The following is a 27,313-nucleotide window of genomic DNA, read 5'->3' as shown; positions in this document are numbered from 1 at the left end:
GCAGTATGGTGTCGACATGATGTACTTTAGGCTACAGTTGACATCACATTGGCGGTCAATATGCATCTTTAGACACAGCTGGCGGATGGATCTGCATGTCCAAAGTAAACACACACTGTACTTTAAATCCATATGTATGGAGTACAGACAGGAAAGTATGACTTAAGTGTTCAGTGATTTAATTTTATGTTAGCATCAGAAGAATGCATTAGCTGGTTTTATAGCCGAGGTCATATGTCTGCAGTGTATAGAAACATCAGGGGGCAATCTACAAGAAAACCTACTCCTATTTGTGGTATTCATCTTATTTTATTTCCCACTGCGGCACAACATACGTTCACCCGGCACTTCCTCACACTCTGCGACTCATCCTATCTCAGAAGCATTAGTTCCTGGTAGATTGATGGCCAGTTTGCAGAGAATATAAAGCCATAATGATATAGATTTAGGATCATTTCAGGGATTGATTTTTTTGGAAGCTAAGAGGGTGAAGCCACTTATGTCAATGCTAATGACCATTTCCACTAGCATTTAGGAGAACGGCCCATTATCTAAAAGCTCACATTATGGCAAATATGATTGGGAATGGAAGTTGTGTGCAATCTGAACTCACCTCGGACCGCTGATTTGCTCCCTCCAGTGCAGGGCTGGGATCTGAGCAAACACGTGTCTGTGGATTCCATTGCAGCTTGATCTTATTTTCTGTTGTTTGAATTTATTTAAATCATTTCAATTGCTATCCATCGCAGAAATCTGGCGAAGGAATTTGATATAACCAGAGCTGGAAATAGAACCTGTGTCTCCATTGCTGCACAAAAACACAACTGACCTGAGTCAAAAAGCACAGAGTTGTGTTCTAATTTACTTTGCAGCTTGTTTATCGCATTAAGAGTGTCGGGGAGTTTGGAGGTGGGAGTTAACAAAGTTATGTATCTACAGATTGATCTGGAGAGGTTGCACTCTGCCTGCTCAGATAGAACTTCCCAACTCTCACACAAGAGTTTTCACAGTTGACTGAGGCTGACCTGTCTAAATCTCTGTTTTGCGCTCCCTCTGTGGTCTGCCTTCCTCGATCCTCTGTTGTTTTCCAGGCCTTTCTGCTCTCAGACATGACATTTTCTTGACATATTGATGTAGAAAAAAGGGGGAGTGTGTACTTCAGCAAGGGCAAATGCTTTATTGCTATCAAACACCAGAGACTGGAAAATCATGACTTTTATGGTTCACTTGAGCCATTTAAGAACATGAGATTATTTACATCATAGTGGTTGAAAGGTTTTGATTAAATTAAAATATATTTGGTATAATTATTCATTGCAGTGAAAGCAGATTTACCACGAAGAAGTAGAGCTGTAATAGATTATGACAATCATCAATCATCATTAACAAGATCACAGTTATTTAACACTTTTTTTTAACAGTGGATTCTTGAACTTTGAATGATTTATGTCCAATCCCTAATTTTACATTTATTGATATCATCATGAAACTGAATTTCATCGTAGAATTTGGATATTTTAATGTCCTAATATGGCACAAGTGTTGTCTTTTCTTTTTTTTTCTTAATTTTTAAGTGATTTTCTAAACCTACCAGACTGTTCTAGCAGTTCTATTATTTACCAATAACCAACTGTACAATATTGTCACAAAATAGATATCAAGCTATTTAATAAAAAAAATTAGAAATACTACTTTGAATAGAATTCAGTTGAAAAACAAACAAAAATAAAAATAAATGACATACACACACTTTTAAATAAATATATATATAAAAATAATTACAAATACAAATATGGTCCAGCCCAGCCATACCAAGACGTAATATAAGAAAAATGAACCTTTCGCTATTCAAATGATGACATCAGCTTTGCCAGACGACTGTATCCATTTCTGAGGTTGGAAATCTGCCACATTGAAGAAAATAATGGCTGAAACACAGACGGTGATTTCCTGTACTACGAGTCCCCCTTCCTCTCCAGCTCAATGTTGTCAGTAAGGAATAATCTTTGTCTCTCTGGGGCTCTGAGGTTTCCTTTGGAGCCCACCCACTGAAGCATGCTTTTACTCTGTAGACTGACGGATGAATAGAAACTCTACAGGATGGGTTCAAATGGGCCATCAGTTAGACTGACCCTGACAGTCACCTCCCCCTGCTCCAGCCCAGCCTACCCGTTGCCTGATTACACGAACACACCAGCCCCATCTATCAAGCCATTGATTTTCCTGTCGGTCCACTTGTCTGCCTGTGGCTCTCTCCCTCTCCAATAAGGACTTCATTGTTTGTATAGTTGTTTATGGATGTCCCAGGGAGACTGAATATTATGTGCACTAGTGCACTATCCCTGGCTGCCAATCCGCTTTCCTCTTCCCTCTTCCCATCTCCATATAAACGTGGCCACAACAAAGCCAACCGAAAGCCCAGTTGGGGCCCAAAAACCATCTTTGCTGGGGATTTTTTTTTGCAAATCTCTGTCCTTCAACGTTTTTCCATTTCCTGCTTTGCTAACATAATGGTTCCTTTTATCCCATACACTAACCTCTCCATCCACCTTCCAGTGACAGATGCAAGGCTGTTGGTTCTATTGACTCTGCTGGAGCCCACACTTTATCAGCCCCTCCATTCCCCTCACCTGCCAGCATCAGTCCTGCTGCTGCTCAGGCACTAAGCCCAGTTGATGGATCACACCACTCCTTCACAGAACCTCCATGTTCCCCCCTACTCCTCTCATCCATCTCTATACTCTATACACAGATCTGGAGAGGAGGGGCCAAATCAAGAAAGATCGTTTCCCCATGTCATCACTCCTACTCATGAGTTTGTTGCTGTCTCATTTGTTGAGTTTGTTTTTCTGTTGGCTTAAATTTGATTTTCATCATCCCTCTCCCATCATCTCCCCTCCCTCCCTGCCTCCCTCTCCCCTCCTCTCTCTCCCACCCACACTTCCTTTCTCTCTTTAAGGTTCCTTATATCAGAAGTCCTCTGAGGCAAAAGACAAGAGTGATTATGGGAATTCATGTGAGTTATTGTTTTCTTTTATCATTTATTTTATAACATTATTTCTGCATTCATTCTCTCCTCATCTATCTCTGTCTCTAATCTTCATTGAGAGGTTGTGCATAAGGAATTTTTCATTCCATTTTTATAGTCCCACATGGCCCAACAATAGGCTTGGCAACCAGACGTCAGCTTTTGGTTGCCAAAACTGAAAACATGTAATTTTCAGTTGTTATATGTCAGTTTGATAATGAAAATTTGACATAAAACAATGAAAGCTATATTACAGTTCCAGAACAATATTCTTATCCATATCCTAAGTGTTTCCAGTTAATGTGTCCACCCTGAATTACAGAATTTCAGAATATCAGAGCCATTACCTAAACCAGCTGTTCACACATCCCGCAAAAAAGGACTCCAGAAAGTCACTGGTTGCTATTTCATCGGTTCTTTCCCTTTCAAATGTTGTTTTTATGGACCATTGTGCTGATTCCCACCACAGGTCTAGAGTCCCTTGAAATCAGGAATTGTTGGTCCATCAAGTGACATCAGCATCAGCTTGTCCATCCCCTCTTCTTTTTAGCAATTACCTCCAGTCTGTCTTGATTCCACTTGACAGCTGAATCAAACACAGCTGAAGAGAATTCACATTTTGCTATTTGCTTACCATATTTTGTATGTTAAAAAGTTAGTTGCCACTGATGGCAACCAGAGGCCAAGCATTGTTTGCCAATTTCTAAAAATGGTCTAAAATTTTCTAAAACCTGGCAACCATTACTGTCGAGCCCTGTCCGAGATCAATCATTTAAAACCATTATGTTTCTGCAAAACAGCAACATTTTATAAGTGGTGTTTTTGCACAAAAAACATCAAATGAAACAAACGAAATTGATTCCATTGTTCTTTCATGTCCATCTATGTTTCATTACTACTATTCTGTTTTTTCTTACTTGCAGATAACCACCTCAGGGCTTTTCTGATTCCCACTCTGCCCTTCCCTATAACGTGTCTCTGCTCACCAGCTGCCTGTTTACTTGCCTTGTTACTTTTTGTCTAACTCGGAGCTACCCTTTACCCTTTTGCTCCTCAAGGAGTTTCAGCATGACACTTTGCTTCGCCAGGAGCTTAGGCACCGATTCCGGCAAAGAATTTAACCCACTGTGTCTTTCTCAGTGTATATCTCTAATATTTTTCTCTCTCTTTATCTCTCCTTGCCTCTGTAAATCTCTGCATCCTCACAGAGAATGAAGTGTTCAATAATCCCTTTCATTTCCATTTCTTGTACTTTTTCCTTTTCCGACAATGGCTCATGTTCAAAGGGATGTATTAATCTAAGTGATACATTTTAATGCGTACACTTAGCAGGTTGCTGCCTTTATCATCAAAGCGTGGATGGGAGATTGTTCGACTGAGGGGATATATGTTAAATAACTGCAGGGAAGCTTGGCAGAAGAAGCGCAGTGAAATTACATTTTCAGACTTTCATCATTGGCTCCCTGCTCTGTTTTCTGTTCATGTCTGTGCTAGAGGAAGGATTAGAGGCTGAACACATATGAGGATATATCTTGACACTTGTCTTTAATGTGATGTCTCAGTTAAGGTTGAATAGAGAGGGCGAGGCCGCACATGTCCATCCTGGGGACAGATGGAAACGAAATCCTCTTTCCTCTGCTATTTAATTGTGCCATTCAGTTCTCCTCAACATATAGAAACTCTTTCTCTTGCTTCCTTTCTTGATCACTATGTTAAAAACTGTGGGCGAAAAGGGGAATGCCCTGGTGAAGGTCATTCTCCAATTTCATTAGAGATTCTCTAACAGCATGAATTATAATGGATTTTAAACGGGCTAAGCGTTGAATGGCATCCTTGTTTAATTCGATTTTAAAATCTATTTATCTATCTAAATAAACATTGAGTCATATCTGGAGGAAAATAAGCCACGCACTTGGAAACCAAGGATGTGGTGAAAAAAAAACAACTTGCTTTCCAGCATCACAAAAACACTCCCCTCTCTTGGTTTTCTTCCTCTTTTCCTCCTTTGTGCAAGAGAACACTAGAGACACAGATTGAGTGCCATCTGTATCCCTGAGACACATGAGGCTAATTTACACAAATGCTCGGCATCATGCATGCTCTGTGCTGTGTATGTAATCTGCCGTGGATGGATCTATGGCTGATGCTGCCATCTACTGGTGCAGATTCTTTGCCATTTGCATACTCAAATGATGTGAAAAACAGAAATCGTTGCTCTTGTCAAAATATATGTATTCTCTCATGAATAGGAATGCATTTATATGCTTTGGTCTTTCTGTAGAGCCCACCCATGACATTTACAGTGGGTATTCATACGTTGCACACATACAGGCTCACACATGCCTTCTGGCATTTCCACTACCTCGAAAGAAGAGTTTCTCCTCATTTGTCAACTTGGTGAGGGGCGAAGGACATTCTTTACCAAAACACTACAGAGAGTTCAGACTGTCACTAGGCATCCATTAAAAAGGTCTGATCGGTAATGAGTGCCTGTCTGAGACTGAGCTTCCAACAGCCACTATATCCATGCCAGGCCTGCTAATCACAGAGGTTTCTCCAGCTGGAAAGTGGACAGAAAGACTCTGGGAGGCAGACAAAGATGAAAGACAATTTGAGAAATGCAAGCTATGTCTAGATCTTATCTGCAGTGTGTAAGAACAAAGACACAGACAGACTCTGAACTCCAACACAGAGCACGGTAATTTGAAGATGAAAACATCTATATCTCCGTCTTCAGAACTTTTGATCTCACTTCTGAGTCTGCTTGTTAGGACAGTGTGTCATTGGGTTGCACTGGAGCATCCTTTCTTATTAATTGCATCGTCGTTCACGGAGTTTATCATTATTATATTTATTTTGTTGTTTCTAATCGTCTGTATGATGTGTGGTATAAACACCCCCCCCACCGCTCACACACAACACAAAAGACTTTTCATCATAAATATTAATCTGTGACTTTGTAAAATGACTGTCATTATTAAAATGGACCCATAAGTCATGACTCGTGCACAAAGCTGAAAGGAGAAAAAGACATAAAGTTATGCGTCACTCTCCAGTAAAGGCATCATTATCTCTTTTTTTACTTCTGACAGTTAAGAGTGTTCTACATTCATGGATGGGTTACTGAGCAGGCACAGGCCCAGGGACCCAAAGGATCCCCGGGCCCCCACCAAAACGTCACTCAAGGAGAGCCGAACCAATCAGGAAGAGACTCAAAATGACCACAAAGAAACATAAAACCCCAAAAGACCGCAAAGAGACCAACATAACTACAAAGAGATGCAAAACAGCTGTAAAGACATGCAAAAAGACCACAAAGACACTATGAGATACAATAACTATATGAAAAGGAGCCTTACAACTACAAAGTGACACAAAAATGACTTTAGAGTGACACAAAATGACTACAAAGAGACACAAAGTGACTCAAAATAGACACAAAAGTACAGAGAGCTGTGCGACTACAACAAACAACAACAAAAAAGAGGCTAAATGCCCTCCAATGCAGGTTTTATGGAGCCTCTCGCGTGTCTGTGCCCACGACCCATTGTTTCATAATCCGCCCATGCCTATATTATTTAATCAACAGACAGATTATTTGCCACAGTGGGCTAGCATTAACCACCACACACACACACACACACACACACACAAAAAGAACAGGATATACTGTATGCATTTATTTCCCAGTAGATGGTTATTAATATCCGGCTCAATCTTAAACCAGGATATTAGTCTGCTGATAATGGCTTCATCACAACTCCTGCATGCTGGTAAAGAAAGCTGTTGATGTGAACTTATGAGATCTTAAAAGACTATTTTTCTTTCTGTCTTTTGTCCCCAACCCGCCACCCCCACCCTTTCCTCTTTCTCCTCCAGTGGCCCCCAGTACAGACGATGTAGCCCTGTATGTGGGCATTGTGATCGCAGTGATCATGTGCCTGGTTATCTCTACCGTCGTGGCGCTCTTCATCTACAGGAAAAACCACCGCAACTTCGACTCGGACATCATCGATTCCTCCGCCCTCAATGGAGGCTTCCAGCCAGTCAGCATCAAGACTGCCCGCAAAGGTGGGGCACCAGATAGATATATGTGTTCGTTTTTGTGTGCCTGCATGTATAAGCGTGTGTTTGTACAATATGCACATGCTTTACCTCATGCTTCACATGAAATACAAAATTTTAATCAGTAAATATCTGATTAAAGCATAAGTAAACAAGACAACTAATCTGCATTCGATCCTATAGCTTTTGGCCACTTGACAGCTGTCAATACTTCATGCTACAGACTAATTTCAGTCAGAACCAAAAAAAAAAAGTATTGAGTTTCAACACCATTGCATTAGCGACTCATAGCATTAACCTGGTGGATATGTCTACTCTGGTAACGCACACGTGTGTGTTAGTGATGATGTGAATGTAAATGTGCCCTTTTGACTGTAGATGAGGACTGAGCTTGTGAGAGAAATACAGACAGCGTGTTTGTGTGGGCGTCGGGCGAGGTGATGAAACTATTAAAATGCTTGTCGTTGTGATGGGAGGCCAAACTATGCCCCTTCATTAAGACATAATAAGGCCAGTCTGCATGTCGCATATTAAACTCTAATTAGATTTGAGCTGGTGACGCACAACTTCAAAGTAAGACTGCCGAGGTGAGCTGGGCAGAAAAGACAGCAAGGAAAACACACAGATCAGAGGAAGTGTGTTGTTATTAGTCCGGCTGAGGTGTTAGGAAGAAACAAGAAAAATAATCACAAAAACAGAAAATAACAGACAGGGAATTAAGATTTTGCTATTTAAAACCAAAATGTGCTCTTTCACTATAAGACATGCATCAAAGATATCTGCCAATCCAGAAATGAGCTGCTAAATATGATTAGACTAGATTAGATGAACCACAACCGTTAATGTCAGAATGTTGTTTGATTAATCCAGCATGAATACTCATTATTGGTACACCCCTGTGTAATACTAGTCAAATTTGTCCCATATTTTAAATGCATCAAATTTATACATTTTAATTAAAAAGGTTTAAAGAATATTTGTGATAATAATTGTTTTTGTTGATGTACCAATATACAGTACTTTATATTGTATTATTTATATTGATGTTAGCCTCTGGTTATCCAAGGAAGAAGATGTCCAAGCCAGAAGACTGAAGACAGGATCTGATGAACATAATATTAGTTTATTTACAGTATTTTAAGCGATTTCTTAACTAGTGTGCAAGTCAACAGATTACGTAGCTTTCTTTGGACTTAAGACAAAAATAAAATACTATGAAAATGCAACTAATGATCAGGCCTGCCTATACAGTAATTGATGTTTAATGAATTATTAATAGTAACAACACAAGCATTTAAACTACTACAGCTACTAAACAAAAATTTGAATGACAATAAATCAGTATTCAGGTCATCTTATTTTATTTTTAAAGGAGACATATTATGCTAATTTTCAGATCCATACTGGCATTTTGTGTTTTTCTACTAAAACATGTTTAATGACATTAATGTTAAAGATATATATTTTTTTCATACTGTCTTTCTGATTATACCTGTGTTCAACCTCTTTCCTGTACATTATGTTATGTCACAACCTTAATGATGTCCTGTTTGCATTTCTTCGTGGATCAAGCTCTATAAACTTTCAAAAAAGACTTTGAAATCTTTTTATAATATGGGACCTTTAACAACTTTTGTGACTTCCATTGACCTCTGTAGCATGCACAAATTTCCTGTAGTTGGAAGACAGTGAGAAGTGGAAAGGTAGCGGAGAAGCTGGAGGACAGAGAGCTCCCACTGCCATCGCTCCACCCACTCAGCCCAGCTATTGAACATTCATCCTTATACCTACTGGGTAAACTGAGCGTTAGAGAAGCCATCTGTTACTCATGAATCACAGCTGTGCCTATAACTTCTCTGACTGAGTAATGTTCCTTGGTGGTGAAGTGGACTTCCCTAATGAGTGAAAAACAAATGAGTAAAGCCAGGCAGCAGTCTTGATGATTGCTGCCAACACTTCACTTCCTCGTGGTTATTTTGGTTTTGAGTTAGTTTCTCACAGTTGGGAAAATATATGGTGACCACAAAACTTCTCTTAAGACATTTACTCTGCTTGACTGATGTCCCTTTCTTTTCTCTTCCAGCTGATCTCCTAACAGCACCCCCTGACCTGACCTCAGCGGCCGCAATGTACCGCGGTCCCGTCTACGCCCTCCACGATGTGGCTGACAAAATCCCCATGACCAATTCCCCTCTGCTGGACCCTCTTCCCAACCTGAAGATTAAGGTGTACAACTCCTCAGGCTTAGTGACTCCACAGGATGACCTGGGAGGGGAATTTTCCTCTAAACTGTCACCTAAGCTACCGCACTGCCTCCTGGACAACAGTGACAGCACGATGGGCCGTCGCACACAGACCCAGACGTTGCTCCGCACCAGGGATCCCTCCTGCACCGCACTGGGCTCCTTCAGCTCCCAGGGGGGACACCTCATTGTGCCCAACTCAGGTACTGTACCAGACGATAAGAGGAAGTACATGTGTGTGTGTTTTGATCTGTGATTCAGTACATATTTACGTCTTTAACCAGGCAAAATCTGCTGCATATTCTAAAATATGGAGAGATAAACATAGGCTACAAGAAAGGAATAAATGAGCTCTCATACATGAAAGCGGGATCTTCAAGTTCCAGCAAATTCATAGTTCATCTTAAAACTCATTAGCTGTCTTTTGTCTGTTTTGATTGGAGCAGCATGTTTTCATCTACCCAGTGGCTCTCCTTTCAGGTGCTTTATGAGCTCTTCCTCTCATCAGCATTTAGTTAAAGTACCTCCGTTTGTGTGTACGTGCATGTGAGAACAAGTGAATACGTGTGGGTGTGCACAGGAAGGATTAACTCCTCTCCACAGTTTTGCCTGACAAGGAGAAGAGACCATCCATCAGCTCATCCCTCTGTGGGGCCATTCTTTTTTCCTTCATAATAGGTGATGATGTTCTTAGCCCAAAAATATTTCCCTTAAAGACTCGAATGGGCCTTTAAAATTTCAGACTATTTCTTGGCTTGGTGCAGTAACATTCTGGTACTTTCACTGTTTGCCTGGCACAAAATCCACCTCCCCACCCAAAAAAACAACAACAACAACAAAAAAAAAAAAAAAAAAAACTTCCAATATCAACAATCTGTACTGGTGAAACTGGGCTCTAATAGTGGCCGATGGCTGCACAGAAATAAATCACCGTTTTCCATGGAGGCTCCAAACATAAAGTCCAAGTAATGTGTACCTGAGATAATTTCTATTTAATTGAAAATTACTTATCTGATCATTTGAGGCCCACTGTTGCTGAAAATATCTGCGTTCATGTGATAAACTCCTGATAATAATCTAAACATCCTTAATAGAGTCCATGAAATTAAACTTGGAGTCCATTAGAGAAGGGGGAGGCGCTGGCTGCACTTTAGCCATAAATACACAGCAGACTATAATTACAATATCAGCTGATTAATCGTCTATTGGCTTTTTCCTGTTCCAAGCTATCGATATTAAATCAACCTCGAAAATTCACAATTGGTTGGCCTGTAATACTGATTAAACAAACATGATATAAAATGTTAATAAATGAGCTTTAGAGGTGCTGGAAGGCAGATTTTGCTTCCTTTTAACAGAGTTATGCTAGCTGCTAATCCATGCTAGCTGCTTATCCCTGTTTTCAGTCATGGTAAGCTAACCTGCTTTTAGCTGTATTTTGATGTTTAGTGGACAGATAAAAGCGGTATTGATTTTCTCCACAACAAGAAAAAATATATTTCCATGTAGCAATACATATGGTGAAATGTGTCAAACCTAATAATAAAAAGTAGTTGTATATTTGCTTCTAACTTTAAGAGACCACTGTAAATCTTTGAAAATCCTCACCAACTGAAACTGGACTGAAAACATTGTGTTCCAGATGTATGAGATTTGAGCTGCCTGTATTCACCTTACCACCTCTGCCAGGATGACCTTTACACACACAGATGTGACCTTGAAATAATACACTAAAGCATATGCAACCAATCAGAGCGTTGACTGCACACAGTATGACAAGGGTTGATGGATACCTAAGGTGTGTAGACTGGAACTACTGACATGTAGGTATACTGTTTCAGGCAGCTTACATTAGCCATGCTGTCCTCACTTCAGACACATGTGGGCTGTTTGTAACATGCCACAGATCCATGTTGACAGGCATAGACAAACTAGCAGAGACATTAAAGGATACACCGACTTCTCGTGTTTCTTAAGTTTTTCTTCTTTCGTTTTTGATTCCTGTAAAAACGTTCTGAGCTGCTAGTTGCGCTCAGCCACCTCATCATGTTACATAGGCAGAGAGAGAGGAAAGAGCACATTTGATATTTGATCTGTTCGTGTGTTTGAGTAATGAAATATTTTGTGGCACCGTCAGTGTGGCTGTTTGGTATTTTGCATCTTAAAATGCATTTCCCATCTCTTTGAAGCTTTGCTGTGAGGGAGAGTGGCAGTGTGCGAGACGTCCCTGTGGCAGAGTTGTGATTGCCTTGCTAGCTAGCAAGAGAAGCTGTCTGTCACCTTTTGAAAAGTTCAGTACAAGGACATGGGAAATCAATGAGCTATCTGAGAAACCCCTCCAGAGAGAGAAAAAGTGTGCGTGTGTATGTGCGCGTGTTCCTGTGTGTGCATGAGTGAATGTGGGGGGTAGGGTCCTAAAAAACACATCGGACAGGAGATCATATCAAATCAATCTGAGATGGAAAATGTAAATCATGCTGGCTGCAGCAATATGAGAATGCTATGAAGAGAAGAGAGATCATTGATTTTAGAAATGAAATGTCACACCATTTCCTGGTACCATAGACGAAGGCAATAAAGTGCCATGGTTTTTATATGTTGGGATGAAGGGAACTGCGATTATTACTTCCCTAAGAATAATAATTGTCACTTTTCACCAAGGCTTTAACTATTTTTTTACTGGTAAAAATAACACATTCAAATATAGCCACTCATTTCACCATGTAAATATACTGTTCATATGTAATACAAATATGTTTCTATGTTTTTATGCTGGTTGATTTCACTGTCTGTGCTCTCATTGACACTAACTGACACTAACACTTTTGTAAATATGTACCATGTGAAAATTATTAGAAAGTAGTTTTTGAGTTACGTTAGTGAATTTTCAAAATTACTCCACTACAATTAAATGTCCTGCTTTTAAAACCTACTTCATCAAAGGTACAACAGTATCAAAATGCACTTAAAGTATCAAAAGTAAAAGCACTCATTAAGCAGAATAGCCTCAAGCAGATTATATATTTTATATGTATTATTAGATTATTTGTATTGATGCATTTATGCAAGCAGTGTTTTATTTTGTAAAGATAGGGCTCATTTTAACTACTTAATATACTGTACTTAATGTTTAATCACTTTATATTGATCGTGTTTTTCAAGTTCAATCTTGACTGGTAAAGTAACTTAAGCTGTCAGCTTAATGCAGTGGAGTAAAAATGACAATATTTGCCTCAAAATGTGGTGGAGTAGAAGTATAAAGTTACATAAAATGGAAATATTCAAGTAAATAACATATACCTCAAAATTGTACTAAAGTACAGTACTTTAATATATGTACTAAGTTACATTCCACCACTGCTAAAATGTTACACATTGTACCTTTAACAAAAGAAACTTATCAAAACAAAATCCTGACAAGCTGACAACACAAATGGTTGTAAAGATTCTTCTGGTCTATCTGACAACTCACAACTCTTGTGTATGACTTTTTGTTTCTGTTTCTGTTCTCCCAGGAGTGAGTCTGCTTATTCCAGCAGGGGCCATACCTCAGGGCAGAGTGTATGAGATGTATGTGACAGTTCAGAGGAAGGACAACATGAGGTACGCAGTGCCTCCTGCCACATCAATGCCCCAGAGCTGTGTTTACCCCCGTCAGCCCCGCCATGTCACACATACACCCAGACTGCTGTCACATTGCCACTAAACAGCATTTGTGTGTGTGTGTGTGTGTGTGTGTGTGTGTGTGTGTGTGTGTGTGTGTGTGTGTGCTATTCTCTGTGCACCTCCAGGCCCTCAGTGGAAGATGGCCAAACAGTGCTGAGCCCTGTGGTGAGCTGTGGACCCCCCGGGGCCTTGTTGACTCGGCCCCTCATCATCACCATGCACCACTGTGCCGTGTTCGACGGCCAACAGGATTGGCTGATCCAGCTCAAGAGCCAGTCTCCGCATAACCACTGGGAGGTGAGATATGTGAGGAAATCTGTGCAGCAGACTGTTATGCCTATGGTCCAAGTATGACAATGTGCTTTTGGCAGTCATGTGAAATATTTAAATTATATGTCTGCCACATTAAATAACATTTACAGATCTGGTTCATCCATTAAATAATCCACCCTGGTTGGAAATTCTACCCAGGAACGAGCAAAGAGGAAAGGTATCAGGAAAAACAAAATGATAAAATGTCATGGGACGACAGATAGTATGGAGACGGTAAAGGGGATCAACTTCCTCTGCTTTGTTTGTGCAGCTCAGCGCTCAGAGCAAACTCCTGTTTGCAGCCAGGTGCTGAAATAGTAAACCTCTGATAGCAGAGAATGGGCTGGGACTGCCTTTTCCCCAGACTGTTTCTTGTACCCTTTATGAATGACTATTTTTGTTTGGGTGTGCTGTTGTGTGTGTGCTGTGTTTGTGGTTTTGGAAGCCTTGTGCCTGCAGGCTCACTCATTAACAGTGCTGATGATGATAAGTTGGGTTGCTGAGGGCAGCTGGGTGAATATGTTTTGCCTATCCCCTCTCTCCTTCTTTTCCTCACTTTCTCTCTCTGTCTCACACACACACACACACACACACACACACACACAGAAACAGTACAATTACCACAAACAGATAATTTTAAGAGAAACTATACTTCCACCCTCATCACAAAAAAATGCTTTAAACTTATTAGAAATGAACCAGTTTTCCTCACTCTTCCCCAAAAATCAGCAGTACACCTCGGATAATAATACGACAGACCTTGTTGCAGGCAGTTATTAGCGTCTCTTTCATACCTGCCAAGAGAGCATTTCTGGGTAAGCTTTCCTTCCGTGTGGTTTTTAATGAACTCTCACAGACAGGAGTGTGCTGAGACCATTTTAAAGTGGAAGGTGCTCAAAGTATAAAAACGAACCATAATCATTTGTGTAGCAGCGGGGCCTAACGCAAGCAGAATGAAAAGCAGTAGGGAGAACATAAAAATGTTTCATTTCCTGAGAGACTTGGATTGGTGACTATATACGCTTAGATCCTAAATTAATAAGATATACATTTAAAGAAGGCACTACACTTGGGGAGAGTATTTAGGAAAATGTTTAAACACTAGATGGGGTAAATGCATGCATATTGTACATGCAAAATTCCAACTACTTAGCACCAGCCTTTATCTAATATATGGCCCTCTGTCAGCTTATTATTGAATAGTGGCTTGAACAACATTACTTTCAGGAAGTTTGCACAATCCCTGCTGCTGATGTGATGATATGACTTATGGAGCAGAGAAAAACTGCCAGACTGGCCCCACATGCCGTTGTGACATTGATGAATTACTCAGGGGCAGCCAATAAAGCTCAGAGTAAAAAGAGTGTTTTCAAAGGAGGAAATAACTATTGATCAAGGGCGACATTGAAGGGGCCAAGCGTATGTATGTGTGCGTGTGTATACTGACAGTCTGATGCAATCTGGAAGTAAACAATTGTGTCACTGGTCAGCTTCGCTCCTGTTTGTTTCTAAATGTGCACACACTTGAAACAAAGTCCACATAAGACCTTTTCTTTTTCTTGTGACGTCGTCCATCTTTATACACTCAATGGAACATACACTATCTGTTTCTCCTTAACCAGCAGCTACATGGTGGATGTTCAATGAAGTACACAAGGCAATTACAACCATGCACCAGAGAAAAAGTCACACTCCGGCACACGTTTCAGAGGTGCCAACAGTGACCTTGTGTTTGTTTTGATCAACCCTACAATGATAACCTGGTTGCCAAGCGGACTCTTTTTACATGCAAGTGATCAACTATTGTATGAAAAGTCTGTACAGGGCACACAAAGGATACAGAGTGACCAACAACTTTGGTTCTCGCTCCTGAGCTACACACACAGCTGGTTATTGTTGCTTGTTGTCATGTACATGACGTGAATACTACACATCCTGTGGAACAAATAAGTTTCTTTCTGCTTTTGGAGGATGTGATGACATGTCTGGTCATTACAAATATTGGGGAGGACAAACATCCATATTTCATATATTGGAGAGAACGTGCCCCCCTTGTCCCCTGCGGTGATTACACGCTTGCTATTGATTACATCTCCGACCTGTCAGAAATGCAGATGGTAATATCCAAGGCGACGGCAGCTTCCTTTATATGAGCTTGTCTTCCCACTGAGGCCAGCCTCCGTGCAGCATGTGTGAAATATTGCTTTATATGACATGCTCTGTCAAAATGTGTATTCATCACTGCAGTACAAATAGGAGGGATGAGCTCCTCTGAAGAAGTAATTCCTCGATATTTATATATATATTTATATATAGAGAGACTCATCACCACCTAGTGAGAATAATCAGTTTCATTGGCATCCGGGATGCCGCAGCCCTCCCCCGTCAAAGCACACACACACACACACACACACACACAAATGCACGCACAGTGTCACTGAGGGAACATGGTGTTGTGATGATGATGAAGACAGCAGGTCATATAATGAGGAACATGTGGGGCTTTCTGCTTCAGTAACTCTCCCACAAAGATTTATCCTCCCACGCCTCTCAGCTGATGAAGGCAGTCAAAAAAGTGTGAATAAATAATGCTGTGTGGTTAGATGTGTGGTATGTACACGTTTGATTGTTTGCGCCAGCACACTTATGTATGAAGCAAAATCCCACTTTTCCACTGTGTGTTCTAATTATCCCCCAATAAGGAGCCCCAGTGCCATCCCCCAGGAGCAGTTTAAGAGTCTAATGATCAGCCATAATACTGCTGTTAAACGGCCTAGCTCACAATAAAATACTGTAATTCCTCTTCTGTCTCTTATAATAGGCCAAATTAATGCCAATGTGCTGCTCACAGGAGTGTTTGGATTAGAGAGGGAAAGACAGAGAGAGAAAGCAAGATCAGGAGAGATGGAGAGAGGGCGAATGCCTCCTCAGACCAGACGCTCTTAATGAAAGAGAAATATGTCCTGGCATTAGTGCTGTAACAGGGGTCAACTACAAATGGTCCGGATACTTAATCTTCTATTACCTCACATACACAATGGCAGGGTGTCAGACATAAGTAATACACACTTGCTAAGTGCAATATTTTAAGGACAATTATGTGAAAATGCCATGACCCATAATTGTACTTAAATTTAAATTCTGTTTTTTCCAGATTTTTTTTTTTTTTTTTGCCACAGGCTTGTTCCTTTGAACGATTTAAGAATTACAAATTATGTTTCAATTGGTTCACATTGTAATTAGGAATTCCAATATGTTATTTCCATGGTCTTGTTCAATCAATATTTGCAATATTTGTCTTTATGTATCCTGTGTTTATGTGTGTATATATGTTCGAAGTACATGTACAGGCTGCGAAAACAAATTTCCTGAAAAGGACAATAAAGTATCTATCTACCTATCTAAACATGAGCTACTCTCTCGAAAAACCAGAGGAGTAGGTCTCAAACTTGTGTTATAAGGTATGAAGTCCGGAGCTGCTCTATAGACTATGAATGAGAGATCCACTAAATGTTTTTCTTTTTTCAAATCTTTTTCTAGTGCAGCTGAAACTGAAAATGTACTCATATACTCAGAATATTGCCCTGGGTGCTCTTACTGTCATCAATAACATCTTTCTCACTTTCCTAATTTATTTTCTGTGGAGCCGTTCCAGACTTCATACTAATGATATAACAAATTGAGTTTTACAACTCACATAATTGAATTTTGGAAAAAGTTGTTGATCTTTACTAATATTTTTGGACTGTCTTAACCCATAAAGATATATTAGTCAAGTACTAATAACCTTGACCCGAACCTAAACCTAATTGTAACCTTAACCTTAAAACCAAGTCTAAATCCTCAAAACAAGACTTTGTAGAAGTGAGGACTGGGCAAAATGTCCTCACTTTCCAAATTATGTCCTCACTCTGCTGGATAAAAACCTGTTCTGGTCCTCACAATGTAGGAAGTACAAGACTAGAAACACACACTCTCACTCACACACACACACACACACACACACACACACACACACACACACACACACACACACACCCACGCTACATCATTTCAGCCCCCAAAACATAAACTGAATAAACTTACATTCTGCTCAGTTTCGAAACATGTAAATTAGAGAAACAGTGGCTGTGTTTATGCTTTTGGGCTTTTGATGTAATGGCCATGCGTATTGGTATACTGGGTACAATGTACAAAAACATAGTGGGCTGGGGTCGCTTAGTAAAACTACAAATTTAGCTCAGTTTTTGCTGCCTCCATTTAATGTCTAGTACATTAAAAAATGTGTTTTATAGTGCTTAAGATTGAATAGTCTAATTTCTAGGAATGAAAACACATTTAATTAGATGTAGAGGAGCATGAGTTTTATAATGTGTCTTGGAGATAAGAAAGCAACTTTTTAATGTGCTGTAATGGCTATACTTTATTGCCAACAAGTAAAAACATATAAGAAAATGTGCGGCTGGCAGAGCCAGAGTGACATTGTTAGACATGCTTCTTTTGTTCTCATCTTTTTCCTCTATATAATGGTATTTCTTCCGACCACAAACACTACCACACGTCCAGCACAAATGTATGAATCCCTTGACTGTTTCTGTTTTTTTAGCTTATTATCTCCCACACTTGTGTCACTTTTTCTTTCTTCCTGTCCACATGTAGGATGTGGTGGTTGTAGGAGAAGAAAATTTCACCACGCCGTGCTATATCCAAATGGATGACGAGTCCTGCCACATCCTGACAGAGACACTGGGTACCACCTGCCTAGTGGGCCAATCTCTCAGCGCTGCAACCACCAAGCGCCTCAAACTCGCCATCTTCGGCCCTGTCACCTGCCCCGCCATGGAGTACCACATCAGAGTCTACTGCCTGGATGACACACAGGATGCACTCAAGGTAAATATTCAGCAGATTGCAAACATGTGTCTGTTTTTGTCTTTGTGTTTGCTAAAGGTTATGTAGCAATAATTAAATATGTTTGTGAACCTTAATGATGTTTGTGAGTGTCATTTTGGATGAATTGTAAATATGTGTGTGTAGGCATAGCCAGCAGATGAGCTGTAGGAGGCGGAATGAGAAATCTTTGTGTTGAGGAGACAAGCACTTAAATTTGAAAAGCATTGCCGCTCCTAGAAAGATATAGCTGCTGCTGCAACACAAAATAAGCTGCCTTTATCCCTCTACTCTACTGTTGTCTCCCTCTGTTTAATACCTCTATCTACCTACATGCAGGAAAGATAAGGAAGGATTATTATACTGAGCAGGGATATTAAACACGGTTATTAAGTTTGGGAATGGGTAATGAGAAGTGATAGTGATCCCGCTGCAAGGACATTGAAGTTGGTTTCAGATGGCAGGTCCAGATTCAGGTTCATAAAGCCCTGAGGAAAAGTAATGAATATACAATAAAAACATTTCATCTGTAGATTTATATGAGAGCATTTGAAGAAACTGTTGTAGAAAACAACAACAGTTTACAGCAGCACAACTCTAGACAAACTTGTTTTGAGATCACTATGCATAGTTTCATATATATATATATATACATATATATAAACAATAGAGCTGCTCAAGGATGTCAAAAATCATAATCATGATTATTTGATCAATTTTTAAACAATTCAACATAAATACTTATTAATTTTGGAAACATCATGCATTTATTGAACTTAAAAAAATAAGTGTAAAAATGAAATAAATAAATAAAATAAGTTCATATACATTTGAATACATATTATTAAATTAAATTTAAAAATTAAAAATAAATCAAAACCATGATAAATAAGAGCTATGTTGTGATATTAGTGCATGACCACAGCCTGCTAAACAATTCTAAATGTATGAATATTAAACAAATAACAAAAAAACCTAACCTACTCCCAAAAAATTAGACTGAACATAACCTAGTGAAAACCGCTAAACATGTTTTTATGAGTAACTCAGTAAAAACGGGCAAAAACGCACATCTATGACGCTCAGGGGTGCGAGACAACAGGAGTGCATCATTGCCAAACAGAACGCATCAAAGTAACTGTTTATCTCGATTAGTTTAATTTCATAATCGTTGCAAGCGAATAATTGCATAATTGAAAATAAAATTCAATTAACCGCCCAGCCCGACTCAACAAATGTGTGTGTTTTTGTATTCAGGAAGTCTTACAGATGGAGAAGCAAATGGGTGGGAAGTTGTTGGATGAACCAAAGACTCTCAACTTTAAAGACAGCACCCACAACCTGAGACTTTCCATCCATGACGTCCCCCACACATTGTGGAAGAGCAAACTACTAGCCAAGTACCAGGTAAACTTGTCGTACACCCTCATCAGAAAGAGGACAAACATTTCCACATGACAGCTGAGTAAATCTTCCCCCCCCGTCACCTCTCTGCAGGAGCTGTCCTTTCAGCAAGTGTGGTGCGGCTCACAGAGGAACCTCCACTGTTGCTTCACCCTGGAGCGCTTCTCTTCCAGCACGGTGGACCTGGCCTGTAAGATATGTGTGCGCCAGGTGGAGGGAGAAGGACAGATTTTTCAGCTGGACACCACACTGTCAGAGGTAGGGTTTATTCTTTGCTGAATGTCGCCTTGCTTTTACTTTAACAGCATAAAATAACTATTCGCCTTGTTTTTACACATTCTAAATAAATTAAATACAACTTAATAGTGCATATAACGCATGTCCTCAATGTCATTGCTCTCTGTAATGAGAGATACTTGAATGAATGTGTCCTCTTCATGTCCCCTTCTTTTGCAATGTTCACAAAGACTGACATGTTAAAAGACAGGGAGTCATGACCCTGCGGCCTTCGTATAGTCCTTTCTATGACAGGCAAATGCAGAGCAGAGGGGGAATAATCACCCTCTAGTCGTGCTGCACTGGCTTCACAAAGGCCATCTGGCCAGGAGGATAGAGCTTGAGGGATGGCGGAGCACTCGGTCTTTGTGCTCAGTAATGAGATGAATTACAGTACATGCACTGCAGAGCTGTGTCCCTGCCTGGCCTTGGTTCATTTGTCTCTGGGTCTCACTTTGGTTTCTGTGTCCAGACCTCCAGTATTTAATCCACCAGATGTAATATATTTGAAAATCACTCAGCTTGCATCAATAAATGGACGATGATAAAATGAATTATTTTCCCTTTTTTTCCAACCCAGAAACAGACACATTTCTGAGCTACAAATCATTTTTGAGCTACATTGTGTTTTGTGTTAAATCATGCACATGCTGAAAATATGCCACTACTACAGTCTCTCTCTCTCTCTCTCTCTCTCTGCAGGATTCCCAGAGTATTGACACGTCCCTGCTTGACCCCGCCAGTAACATCACCACACTGGTGGGGCCCAACGCCTTCCGCATCCCTGTCTCTATCCGACAGAAGTTGTGTGGCAGTCTGGACGCACCTCAGACCAGAGGAAATGACTGGAGGATGTTGGCCCACAAACTTAACCTTGACAGGTGGGTAGAGTAACAGGGCTGTCTCAGTGGGAAAAAGGAGTGAGACGGTGACTCAGATTCAGGCCCTTAGCGGTCACAGTCTGGACACAGGAACAGGCTGTCATCAGACTCTGCTCATTCCTTTTTTTTTTAAAGGAAAATGAAAGAGACGCAGTGAAGCAATATGCAGTATTGAAACCCATTTCCATCAGAGGAAGAATAAAGAGATGAAAATTAGCCTTGGATGAAAAAAAGTCATTGTGATAAGAAATTTTTTTGAAATAATGACTCGGTATCTCAAAATGATGACTTGCTTATCTCGAAATGAAGTGAGTATCTCAGCGCGATGAGAAGCTTTATCAAAATAATCACTTATCTTGATATAATGACTTATTATCTCAAAATCATGAGAAACTTTTTTATCAAATAATGACTTGAGCATCTTCAAAAAAATAGTTTGTATCAAATTTTTCTCAAAATGATAATGAGAAAGTATCTCAAAAAAATGACTTAGTATCTCAAAGTGATGAGAAACTTAATGATGATGATGAAACTAAGCTGATGAAATATATAATGACTCTTCTTCTTGAAATAATGACTTAGTACCTCGAAATAATGATAAACAAGTTTGTATCTAAATTTTCTTAAAATAATGACTTGCAAATCTTCAAATAAAAGTAAGTCTGTCAAAATAACGACTTAGTATTTTCAAAATAATGAGAAACTTTCTTAAATAATGACTTGCATATTTAAAAAATAATGAGTTAGTTTCTCAAAATAACACATTGGTATCTAATTTTTCTCAAAAATTAAAATAATGAGTTAGCATGTCAAAGTAATAACTTAGTACCAAAAAACAATTGAGAAACTTCTCAAAATAGTGACAGACTTATCTCAAAATAAAGAGTTAGTATCTCAGAATTCAAATTATGACTTTCATATCGAAATATCGAGTTAGTATCTAATTTTTCTAAAAATGATATATAATGAGTTAGTATCTCAAAATAATGAGAAACAAATTAATGAGAAAAGTACTTATTATTTTGCGATGCTAACTCATTGATTTAAGACACTGAATCCTAATTTTGGGATTTTTATTCATCACATTGGTTGATATGGGCTTCCGTAGCAAAAAGAGTGACTTTTTTTTAAAGAAATAAACAAAAATTCACAATGTCCTTATTTTTCAAAAAGTTTTGATGTGCAATTTCGCTGCCAAATCCTTTCTTTCATTAGGAGTGGCAAGAAGATGTCACAGGGAATAAAACTGTAGAGAACCACTCTGTTTTTATTTGAATTTGATTGTTCTGGGAGAATGTGACTCATTGTGATAAACATCTGCTGAATTGAGATTAATTGAGCTCGACTGAACGGAGACTGACACACACAGAGAGAAAGATAGAGTGACGCTTCCCTTTTCAAAACGTCACCCATGTGTCTTTTGATATTCTTGTGTGTGTGATGGAGATACAGTGTGTGTCCATTTATGAGGTCCCAGCTCAGCGGGGTGGCCTTATCACTGGCAGCAGCTGCAGATTGACGAGAGACCACTGACAGAGTGTGGCGTGAAGGAAGGAGAAGGGGAGCACAGGAGAGAGATGTGAACCAGCCTCTCATTCACAGTGATGATACATACTGAATAAAAGCTCATATAGAGGGCAGAGTAGGTTTAATTTTTTCACATAAAAACACCAAAACTGGGTGACACCTGTGTGAAAAATAGGATTTTACAATATCCTTTGCGGAACAAATGCTTTGAAAGTTGTTGTTGTTCTTCACTCTTGTGCATGATCAACAGCTATTTGCATATTCTTTCCACTTTTTTTTTAACTTTATATATATATATTTTTTCTGTGCTGTGCTTGTTGCAAAAGCACTTAATTTACTGAAAACTACAAAAATTAGAACCTTCTTGCATTTTTTCCTTTGAAAATGTAAGGTAATTTAAGGGTAAATCAATAGGTAAAAAAAAGATAATTGTTTTTTACCTTGCAGAAATACAGTCATGGAAAAAAATATTAGAACACCCTTTTTTTCTTCATTTTCTTGTTCATTTTAGCACCTAACATTTGAGTTTAATTTTAAAGCTGATATCTAGCCAGTTTCCAAGGTTTTCTTATTAATGAAGTTGGTTATTATCAAGAAAACCATGAAAAATGGCTAGATATCAGCTCTTAAATCAATCTCTTCTGAGCTTTTTTGTTGTTATCATTATATTTGTCCAAACAAATGCACCTTTAGTTGTACCAGGCAGTAAAATGAACAAGAAACTGAAGAAAACAATGGTCTTATCATTTTTTCCCATGACTGAACACCTTTGTATATGTATACTGAATATTTCCTGTCATGTCTGTTATTTCCTCATTAAGGAGAAAGGTTAGAGACATAACAGAGAGAAGTGTAAAAATGAAAAAGGACACTGAAATGTTAGGTGATACATGTGCAGATGACTAAAAAAATGTTGAAATGATTTTTCAAACCATGCCAGCACAACAGTCCAGTCCTGTCTTCTATTCCAAGTAAAACCATTCATCCCTGTGAACCGTAAGCTTCCTTTTTCTTATCGCTCCTTCTCAATCATTCACGCAGGTATCTCAACTACTTTGCCACCAAATCCAGTCCTACAGGAGTGATCTTGGACTTGTGGGAAGCCCAGCATTTTCCTGACGGCAACCTCAGCCGCCTGGCCCAGGTGCTGGAGGAGATGGGACGCCATGACAGCCTTGTTCCTGCAGCGACTGAACACTGACATCTGCCCACCAGGGAATGTGACATTCCAGGGAGGAACAAGACATAAAAAGAAAATAAGAGAGGGGGACGCCTCAAAAGCAGGCGAGTCATTTGGCATCAAAATGACAAATGCACACACACACTCACAGATAGTGTGTGTGGGTGTGTGCGCACTCAGAGAAGTAGGAAGGAAGAAATAGCAAGGTCTACTCAGCCATGACCCAGTTAAACATTGGCAACAAAGGGTGTAAAAACTTGGAGGGTAAACAAGAATCTCTGTCATTTCTCTCTGGCTGTTCCTCTCTCTCTTTCTGGTACAACGACTTGATATTTTTGGCTCTAGTTTCCTTGGAAACAGCTGTCCGGTTATTTGGATGGACTGTGCGGATATGTGGATGATGCCCTTGCCATAGACAACAGTTTGAGTAGTGAGATGCTATGAAAGGTCAAAGGATCAAAGGAGCAAGGATCAGAGGAAGCATCTCTCACTCTCCAAAACCAGTCTCCATAGCAACTCCATGGATGAGTATGTGTTCTGTGATAACATAGTATTTAATAATATGCCTATTTATACATATCTTTTTTTGTATTTTATGCTGCCTGTTATGGAATATGTTGCAGTGTCCTCACATTTTGTTTCATGTTCCATTATGTTTGACTGTGTCATAGCACCTCCTGGTGGACTCTTGCAGTAACGACTCATTTACATGTACAGAAGGAAATCAATGATGTAACCATTTTACAGCTTTAGTGTTGCTGTAGTAACTACTATTAATACTTTTAATTCATGTCATGTATAATTATTGATTTTGAATTATGTTTGCGTGTTTTATATGTTGTTTTTTTAAGATTGTTTAAAATATTTTTAATAAGTTGCATTGGTTATTTTTCTTTACCTTCTTTGCATGTTTATGTTCAGGTAATTTGGCTAATAACACCAATCGCTAAATAGAGGGTGATTAAGAGGATTTTCCCAAGCTGAATAAAAGTCATGACTGATGATTTGTATGTTGTTCAAGATGATATCATCTACATTATAGAGACCAGGCAGAGAGGATACAAGTGAAAAGGGAATCAAATCTATTTTTGTAGGACCAATGCAACTGAATACCACTGCTTTGTACCAAATAATTGACATACAATGTATGAGGTTAAATTTAATACAGAGGGTGAACATCTAAATATCAAGCATCATTTTAAAAAGAGTCATTTCTTGTGTTCAGAACTCAATGACTTTCATCTGTGGAGATTTAAACTTTAGACTTCTGTGTTTGTACATTAATGACAGAAGTCATCAATGTTATGGTGACACTGACAGTGTGCATAAAAATTAGTGATAGTTGTAAATGCAACATTCCTTTGATGCAGCAACACTTGTGACTGTTCCCAAGTGTTTTGTTTTTTGTTTTTCCTTTTTTTAATGGCAGTTGTCCTAGTTTTCGTAAAGCCGTCTATGCAAACTTTGCATTTTTCTGAAACAATCTTTACATTCTCAGTGGGCTAGCCTTTTGCATTCCGTAGTTGTTCTTCAGCTTCATGATTATTATTGTGTATAGTGAGAATGTAGCCTGTCTGTTTCTGGCACTCATGATGTTCCTCGCAACTGCTTGCATTTCATCTGTCAAGTTACTGTACAAAGTGTAAGAAAGAATTTTTAAGACTAATAATAAATTATATTTATATGCAACATTGAAAAATAGAGTATGAAGATCTCATTTGTTTGCATTGTGAGGTTAACTAAAGTATGCATTTTCTGAAGAAACTGCAGCATGGATGCTGAGTTGCTGCACTGCAATGCTGGCTGTGTCAGAAGAAATTTAAGTAGTAGGAACAAGAAGTTGAAGCAGATGGAATACCTAGAAAAAGTGGAAATGGGTGGAAAAAATATGGATGGCATTGAAAAGTTTAGTGATGCCAGATTGTTGTACAGGTGAGGTGTTGTTTCCTGCTTCGGCATTTCTGCCTGTCGCCAGTAATATGAAAAGATGTGGAATATTTTTAAGATTTTTTTGAAAAACTGATGCTACAATGCAACTCTGGCTTGAATGGGTAAGAAGAAATTGAAGTAATAGAAAAAGTAAGAGAAGTAGAAATTGGTCTTTATACTATAAAGGTAATTGAAAAGTTAGAAATACAAATAATGATTTAAAAATTTGGGATATTTTAAAGTTTATTCAACTGCAATGTTGGCCAACACAGGACAAACTGAACACAGACAATCGGAACCCCAAAAGTATGCTCTTTGAATAATCACCAAAAATGCACAGTTAATCACAGAAAGAAACCTTTCATCTGTTATGAACGTCAAGACCCGTAATTTTACCCAAAATGTTTTAATGGTCTTATTATACTGTGTTGATACACATAGTAGTATAGTTTGTACGTAAATGACAGGAAACTATATTATGGGATGTCAATTTTTTTTTTTAAATGTCATACTGTAGTAAGAAGTAGAAAGATTTCCAAAAAAGATCATAAAATATATATTTGCCCTAAATGCTTAAAATGGTCCTATTTTACTATGATGATATATTTAATAGTATAGTTTATCCAAAAAATACATAAAAACACAATTTTAAGAGATGTTCAAAAATTGGAAAAAGTCATACTATAGTTTGTATATTTTTTTTGACATGGCCTAATAATCTGTTGATACATATTAGAGCATAATGTGTCCAAAAATTACAGAAATACACCATGTTTTGATATGTCCAAAACTGTAAAAAGAGAAGTCATACTATGTCGATTTTTGTCAAAAATGGTCAAATTTTAAAGTGCATAAAAATGCTTAAAATGGGTCAATTATAGTCTGTTGATATCTGCAGTAGAATAGTTTTTCAAAAAATGACAGAAAAAACATATTTTGGAATGTCCATAAATGACCCCTGCAATAGTCATGCTATAGTATGTTGATTTTGGTCAAAAATATTGAAATTTTCAAATGCTTAAAATGGTCCAGTTTGTCTGTTGATAGATATTAGAGCATATGTCAAAAAATGACAGAAAATCATCATGTTATAAGATGTACAAAAATTAAAAAGAAAAAAATGCCATACTATACCATGTTGATTTTTGTCAAAAAGTTGTGTCAGAGTGTAGTTTGTCTAAAAGTGCCTAAAAACACTTTGGAATAGTCCCTTGACCATGGCAATAGTATCACAAAAGTACTATCACAAAAACACCATATTATAGTAAATGTTGGGCTTCTGCTTCATACACATATCAGATCTGCTGCACTTCAGTCAGTGTCCCAGCGCCTCCACCGACCATGGACACAGTAGCAGGACCAAATTTGATTTGGTACACTGATAGAAACAAGCGGCAAGCTCCGGTCCGGAGCTGTGAAGCCTCGCGGAAGTACCAAAAACTGCAATTCCTCGACTCGCCGCTTGAGGCAGGCTGCAGAAGGGTTCGATTGACTCATGTTAAAATGTCCGATTTCACAGTAGAAATAAATAAGTTTACAGCCTGGTTCAAACTATGCCTCTACTCTCAAAAGCTGATTTCCGCTTCCATGACAACTCTGAACTCTATATATAACAAAAAGCTATGAAGAGTGTCTAAATAATGTTGAAAACACTAGTGTGTGACATGTGAAGGATAAAATGGAAGAAGGGATCCACACCTCAAAAATATAAAACATTATTCAAACTAATTAGGGCCCGAGCAGGCAATGACCTGCGAAAGAGGACTCTTAACTGATATGTATAAGTTAGAAGAGGCAGGTAGCAATGGTGGAAAGTAACTATGTACATTTACTCAAGTACTGGACTAGTACAATTTTGAGGTACTTTTATGTACATTTTATGTAACTTTATACTTCTACTCCACTACATTTT

The 27,313-nt window shown here is 38.8% G+C and overlaps 1 protein-coding gene across 1 annotated transcript in view; it reads left to right on the top strand.

The window, feature by feature from the left end:
- unc5cb (unc-5 netrin receptor Cb) overlaps nucleotides 1–25,171 on the top strand; it is a 131,226-nt gene extending 106,055 nt beyond the window's left edge. Inside the window, exons 8-17 of the mRNA XM_059357462.1 lie at nucleotides 2,960–3,016; nucleotides 6,908–7,099; nucleotides 9,177–9,539; nucleotides 12,852–12,939; nucleotides 13,128–13,299; nucleotides 17,974–18,207; nucleotides 19,462–19,611; nucleotides 19,702–19,866; nucleotides 20,587–20,765; nucleotides 23,334–25,171. Of these exons, the coding sequence (XP_059213445.1) occupies nucleotides 2,960–3,016; nucleotides 6,908–7,099; nucleotides 9,177–9,539; nucleotides 12,852–12,939; nucleotides 13,128–13,299; nucleotides 17,974–18,207; nucleotides 19,462–19,611; nucleotides 19,702–19,866; nucleotides 20,587–20,765; nucleotides 23,334–23,493 (1,760 nt within the window). The 3' untranslated portion in view covers nucleotides 23,494–25,171. The remainder of the gene's footprint in view (nucleotides 1–2,959; nucleotides 3,017–6,907; nucleotides 7,100–9,176; nucleotides 9,540–12,851; nucleotides 12,940–13,127; nucleotides 13,300–17,973; nucleotides 18,208–19,461; nucleotides 19,612–19,701; nucleotides 19,867–20,586; nucleotides 20,766–23,333) is intronic.
- Nucleotides 25,172–27,313: the final 2,142 nt, after the last annotated feature.

This window comes from Centropristis striata, chromosome 19 (assembly GCF_030273125.1).
Source record: "Centropristis striata isolate RG_2023a ecotype Rhode Island chromosome 19, C.striata_1.0, whole genome shotgun sequence".
In the NCBI taxonomy this organism is placed as follows: domain Eukaryota; kingdom Metazoa; phylum Chordata; class Actinopteri; order Perciformes; family Serranidae; genus Centropristis; species Centropristis striata.
Note: the sequence above shows the minus strand (reverse complement) of the source record. Positions and strands in the feature narration are given on the sequence as shown.